Source organism: Pituophis catenifer, unplaced genomic scaffold (genome assembly GCF_029215685.1).
Source record: "Pituophis catenifer annectens isolate HBS135680 unplaced genomic scaffold, rPitCat1.0.hap2 SCAF_8, whole genome shotgun sequence".
NCBI lineage: Eukaryota > Metazoa > Chordata > Lepidosauria > Squamata > Colubridae > Pituophis > Pituophis catenifer.
The window spans coordinates 70,236,446-70,243,275 of NW_027256888.1; the positions used below are offsets into that span (position 1 = coordinate 70,236,446).

A 6,830-nucleotide genomic window follows, 5' to 3' on the forward strand; every position below is an offset into this window, starting at 1 on the left:
AAGGGAAAACTTCCTATTAAATTGATCATAGACACAATTTAAAACAGCAGTCAACCACATGTTTTTGGATTGTTGTGAACACATATGTGCATGTGTGTAAACTGATTTTTTTTTAAGTAGGCCTATGTGAAAGAAATGAATATCGGCCTCTAAAAAAATCTTAAATGACAGCTGAAAGAATTTGTAAAGGAAATCTACTGGCAGCTGCCACTGTTATCCAAACTCTCAGTTTCTGCAAAATTCCTCAATTGTTTATTCTGAGAAATAGCTTTAATTGATATTTTTCTTTGAACTTAATTCTACAGCAATCAATGCGTGTCAAATCTTGCAGAAACTGATTTCATCTTCTTTGACATTTCTCAGGTGCATTTGTGCTTCATTGGAGCCTCTGGTTCTTCTAGAATTATCATTTCTACCTGTCAACTTTCACATTTCTAAAACAATTAAATAAATTAAAAGAAAGAATCCTGACCTCCGACTACTATACAAAGTTGGCTTTCTTTGTTTTTTGTGCATTAAATTAATACCCATCCTGGCAATCGTTATCATCATAATCACTAAAGGGTTTGTTATGGTAAAAGTCAAGCATTAGTTTTCGGCTTTCAAGCTCCTTGCTTCTTGACCAACTGCTATCTTCCATGCTGTCAGACTGGCTCATAGTATCCTCTCTGGATTGACTGGGTCTTTCAATAGAATTGCTGACTTCCTCTTTGGATTCACTGGTTTCTGATGATCTGCTTTGCTGATCTTGCCCTTCATTTGAATTACTGTCATCACTGCTGGCACTTTCTTCAGATACTTTGCTACTCTCAGATGATGCACTTTGAGACAATCTGCTGTCGTCCTCAACGGATTCTTTTGTGTCTTCAGCTGACTCTTCGCTCTCTTCCATAGAAGAGCTCTTCTCACTTGATCTGCTGTGATGCCACTTGAATTCTCTGGATTCAGCGGCTCTTGGTGGCATGTTTCCTGATTTTTCAACAGAGTGACTCTCCTGAGATTTGCTAGGATTGCGTTCGTTTGATTCCTCTTCTGTCTCTTTAGACTTTTGCACAACTTTTTCTTGGGAGCTTCTGGTATCTTCAATGGAGTCACTCTTTACATCTTCTTCAGATGCTGTGTCTTCATTCTCTCCTGATTGGCTAGAAAGTTCTATGGACTGACTATGAACATCATCTTCTCGTGATTGGCTATGTTTGTCTTCTCTGGAATGGCTGCTCGTGTTCTCTTTAGACTGGCTCTGACTGTGCCCTCTGGTTGCATCTTCTTGGGACCAACTGTGCTTATCATCTTCTGTGGACTGGCTATTCTTACCATCTTCCCTAGACCAGCTGTGCTTATCATGCTCCCTGGACCGGCTGTGCTTATCATCTTCCCTGGACCGGCTGTGCTTATCATCTTCCCTGGACCGGCTGTGCTTATCATGCTCCCTGGACCGGCTGTGCTTATCATCTTCTCGGGATTGGCTATGCATATCTTCTGTAGAATGACTGTTAAGGTTCTCTCTAGATTGTTCCCTGGATGAGCTCTCTATAGACTTCCCAGAATGACTGGTTTCATCTTCTCTGGATTGACTGGGAACATTTTCTGTTGATTGACTAATATCTTCTACAAATTGGCTGTCTGCCTGAGAATTATCATCATCTTCTTTCAAGGATTTGTTCTGTTCATATTCAGGGCTGTTATCTTCATCTGAATCACCATCAACATAATGATATGGTTTCCTTTCAAAATGTTCTACTGTTTTGCTACTGCTATGGGTTTCTTGGCTGCTTTCTTTTGAATGAATAGCCTCAGGAAGCATGTGGGAATCACTGCCATGGCTCTCAAAAGTCCTTGGCTCGTCTCCTTGCATTTCTTCACTTTGAAAATCATATCCATCCTCTTGGCTGCTACTGTAACTATCCCTTCCATGCCTTCTGCCATAATCAATAATGTGGTTGTCCTCTTTCTCAAGGTTTCTGCTTTCACTGCTGCTACTGCTACTGCTGCTACTATCATCAAAATGTCGAGCTCTGGTATGACCACCATCCTGTTCTCCATGAGTTGCTGGAGGTTGCAGAGCATCTACTTCACTTGGAGATTTGGTGTACCCAGGGTCTTCATCGTTATTTCCATCTAAAGAGTCATCACCACTGACATCTTCTTCAGCTGTTAGATCACTTCCTCCTCTCTCCACAAAAGTATAAAGGACTTGTTCTGGGGTATAAACCATGCCATCATTCTCAACATCAAACTGTTCTTTGGATATTTTGTTAGGCCCAAAAAGGTGACCTTCACTTTGGTCCTCCTGTGCCAGAAGACAAATGGGGGGGGGGGGCAACATAAGCTCATTGTAAGTCTTTATAGGCTTCATAGAATAGTTGTAGCTCTGGCTTCTATCCAGCTTCATTCATAAAAGTGCATCTCATAGCTACATTTTTTAAAGTATATAACATTATTTCCTACATTACTGAAGGCAGTGGTGGAATTCAATATTTTTTTACTACCGGTTCTGTGGGCGTGGCTTGGTGGGCGTGGCAAGGGAAGGATACTACAAAAACCCCATTCCCTCCCCACTCCTGGGGGAAGGATATTGCAAAATCCCCATTCCCTCCTCACTCTGGGGCCAGCCAGAGGTGGCATTTGCCGGTTCTCGGAACTACTCAAAATTTCTGCTACTGGTTCTCCAGAACCTGTCAGAACCTGCTGAATAGCGCCCCTGACTGAAGGGCCTTCGTAAAGCAATGGTCATAAGATTTAATTTATGATTTATAATCATAATAATAACAATGTATATTTAATAATTTATATTTAAACTGGCATTTTTGTTTCTGAATAACTGGCAGCTGCTTCCACTTCTGTAATCCATGGTGTCCTTGAAATCCATGTTGCTACTCTAAATCTTTCACAAATCATAATGTCAAAAAATAGGCATTTTAATTTTCTATCATTTAAAGGTAAGAAACACATGCAAACTGAACTCTGGCCTTTAAAATGGGTTTTATGCAGTTAAAAATGCAAAGAATCCCTGCAATCTTTCATCAGACCTTCTTATAGTCTTCCATAGGTCTTTGGTCTCCTTCCCCATGCCTTAAATTAATTGCATTTTGTATTACTAAATGTTGACTATTCCTAGCTTCCTAGTTTTTTTTTTTCCCCCTAATGTCAAAATAACCCATCCATTGCACTTCGGCGCTTATACAAGAAAGCTTTGAAGACCTACCAATGATGTTCTGCCAGCAGATTCATCATCAGAACTCTCCTTATTTATTTCCTTTCGATGATAGTGGGAATCCTTGTTGCCTGCCCTTTTCCTATAGACCATCTGATGTCCAAAATAAACTCCCTCTTCATTGTCCTGAGTGCTCCATTCATGATCATCTTCTGAAAAGCTCTCAAGGCTTCTGCTGGAAACCTCCCTGGGAAAGCTGTTGCTTTCACAACTTTCACAGCTGTTGCCGCCAAGATCTCTTCTTCTGTCTTCTGTGCTTGAGCTTAGTCTGTTTTCTGCATCTTCATCACTAAGATCTGTAGAGTCAGTTCTCTTGTTCAAGCCTTCTTCAACTGAAATAGACTATCCAAGAAATGGAAATAAGAGGATGCGTTGCTAGATATATCTTCTATGTATTCATATTATAATATAGAAACATGATCATCTTATTGTCATCCCAAGAGCAAGTTAATATCAGATGTTTCAAGGAATATACCATCTGATGATATTTCTATTGGCAAGACAGAAATGAAATATTTTTGCCATATTTTCTATGTAAAGGATCTTATCTCATTGTTTACAATGGGAGGGAATGTATCCATAGTATCTGCAGGACTGATTAAGAATCTTGACACACTGGATTTGCAATGTATCCCCTCTGAAGAAGAAATCCAGATTCTCCACATTAGCCTCATTACTACACTTTGTAATCTGTGAGCTGGGAGACAGGATGTAATGTCTCTTTAATAATTTCCCTCCATGTCCACTTGGCTGAGCTTATAAGAAGTACTAGTCAGCAGTGGTGAAATCCAATTTTTTTTAATACTGGTTCTGTGGGCATGGCTTGGTGGGTGTGGTGTGGCTTGGTGGGCATGGCAGGAGAAGGATACTGCAAAATCTCCATTCCCTCCCCACTTCTGGGGGAAGGATATTGCAAAATCTCCATTCCCACCCTACTCTGGTGCCAGCCAGAGGTGGTATTTGCCAGTTCTCCAAACTAGTCAAAATTTCCACTACTGGTTCTCCGAACTACTCAAAATTTCTGCTACCGGTTCTCCAGAACCTGTCAGAACCTACTGGATTTCACCCCTATTAGTCACACATTATAAGAGTTATGAATTTATTATTAATTAATTAATATGCCACCCATCTCACTATCTCAAGTGACCCTGGGATGCTTACAATAGCATAAAATATAGATATACAAACATTAAAAACATTAAGATTAAGATTAACAACAATTAAATGTTAAAACTAAGTGTACAAACACTATGGACTATTTTCTCTCAGTCAATCCATCACCTCCAGCAAACTGTGCCCCCCATTGAAACTCCAGGCCAACTAGCAGAGCCAGATTTGAAGGCTAGAAAGATTGAGGCAGATGTCACCTCAGAAAGCAAAATTTACATGGCTTAGATGAACTCTGTTTGATCAGCAGCTTGGACATTAGAGCAGCACTGGCAGAGGTAGGAAAGTCCACTCCCTAGCAACTGTCAGAAGCCTCCACTGCAGCTTTAAAAAACAATGAGAGAAAGCAAGATAAGGCTGAATGAGAGGAGAGGATGAATTGTTGTGTAACAGAAAGGATGAGTGAGATGTGAGCAGTGGAGTGAGCAATGAAGCAAATAGCAAAGCAGATAACAGACTGCATGAATGAGGGAACAAGCAATGGAGCAGATAAGTAACAAAGCAAGAGACAGAGAAAGAGCAATACAATGAGACAGAGTGAGCAAGAAAGCCCAAGAGAACAGGTGAAGAAGAGAGAAAAATGTATGAGTGAGCATAAGAAAAGTAGCTGAAAGTAGACAAGAAAGAATGAGGGATATAAAGAATTGTCTATGGAGATTTTCAATCATCAGGTCATGGCTGTCCCAAAGATGGTTTTTCCAAAAGGCAACTGGTCTTTCTTGGGGAGGTTTTTTTCTCTGAAAATATTTCACCTCTCATCCAAGCAGTTTCTTCAGTTCTAACTGACTGTGTTGTTGCCCGTATGTGGTTATGTGCAGCTGGCACTCGAGTCAGACAATGAGGAGGCTGGAGAAGATGTGGTGCCAGAGGCGGGGATTCAGCCAGGGCCTTCAGAACCTCCAGAAGCTCCCTTAAGTGAAGAGGACGAAGAGGAGGAGCCTCTTCTCGATGCACGGGCGTGCAGAGCTGCCAAAAGGCAGGAGTGTCTCCTCAGGAGGAGGTCTCCTCGAGAGTAAGGCTTGGGGCTAATTGGCCACTCCCTTAGCCTATTTAAGGAGGAACGCCGACTGAAGCAATTTGCAGGGAACAACTTTGTTCACATATCTTCATGTCTTGTCTTGCTTATCTTATCAGCTTCCTGCAAATTGCTTCTGAGCATTCTGCCAACCACAGTAAGCTTTCAGTATTATTCTTTGAATTCTTGGCGGCTGTTAATGCAGTTAATTAACAGCCGTTGTTGTAAAAAAACTGGTTTATTTAGTAAACTAAGGTTTGAACGGACTTTGTGTGCGCTGCGTTCTTTGGGGTCCGTAGCTGGGGAAGAACAGATTGGAGGAGGAATGGAAGGATTTATATTCTTTGCAGTCACCCTAGAGGTCAGTTGTTAACTTTCTGAGAGTTGTGGAGGCCATTGAAAGGACTATGTTGTAGACAGGACATAGGTTATGCTGTATCCCTCACTCTGCTGAGGGAGGGCTGTTCAATTCTAACATGGGAGGTTGCTGTCAAAGAGACCATCTATGTTAAAACATAGGGGGAGGGATACAACGACATCTATCTCCTATTTAAATGCAGTCCTTTCAACAGTCCCACAAAGGTTCCATGCGTGTTTACACTCTGATTTTGCACAGACGTTATAAGGACAATGTCTAAAATAATCTCAGTTTGAAAACCAATATTGAAGTTGATTTACTTACCCAGTGTTCTTTGGAGTTGCTATGGTGTGCACCTGAGTATCTGGATACCTGAAAATATTAGAAGGGGAAATAAATATTTTTACTGTGCATCTATTATGAGCTACTCAGAATCTGGTTTTAAAAGGGATGGCTGTACAAATGTTATCAATAAATAAATAAACCTCTTAAAAAGGAACTCTTGGCTTAGAGGGGCAAATGTCATTTCAAGCTTTTGGAAGAACATTTTGAGTCACCTTAAAACATTAAAGATTACTTACAGGACGAGCCCAGCAGAGACTCCATAATGAGATGACCAAGAGACCAGTTATCTTCATTTTTATTTTACGATGTCTGTAACAATAAAAGATGGGTGCCCAAATCAGCAATTGTTTATAGCACTGGCAAAGATCTCTGATTGTTGCTTCCGTTTTATTGTGTTGAGATACATCTTAGCTCATTCAGAGCGAAAGGCTATTGATAGGATGGCATAAATAAATGACAAGATAGATTTGATCCATAGGCTGCCAGATTTAGCTTTCCAGGACACAATTTTCAGAAATAACATCTAATCAGATATATCATATTTACTATAGGAAGACAAGGACTTTTCCTTCCAGATCATTATTTGTGAATTGGGAAAGTTGTCTTTTTTATTTAAAAAAAACAACTGATAGAAATAGGCAGAAGGTACAAATGACTATGACACAGATGTTGAAAATAAATCTGTGAGCAGATTTCAATTTGCTCACATAGACCTAGAAAATATGTATAAC

The 6,830-nt window shown here is 40.4% G+C and overlaps 1 protein-coding gene across 1 annotated transcript; it reads right to left on the bottom strand.

Annotated features, from left to right (window-relative positions):
* Positions 1-520: 520 nt before the first annotated feature.
* LOC139320428 (dentin matrix acidic phosphoprotein 1-like) lies at positions 521-6,392 on the bottom strand. The gene is made up of 5 exons (XM_070948751.1): positions 6,336-6,392; positions 6,079-6,126; positions 3,206-3,556; positions 1,410-2,290; positions 521-1,331 (listed from the first exon to the last, which is right to left on the bottom strand). Exons 1-5 carry the CDS (start codon positions 6,390-6,392, stop codon positions 521-523), a joined length of 2,148 nt encoding a protein of 715 aa, XP_070804852.1.
* Between the last annotated feature and the right edge of the window lie 438 nt (positions 6,393-6,830).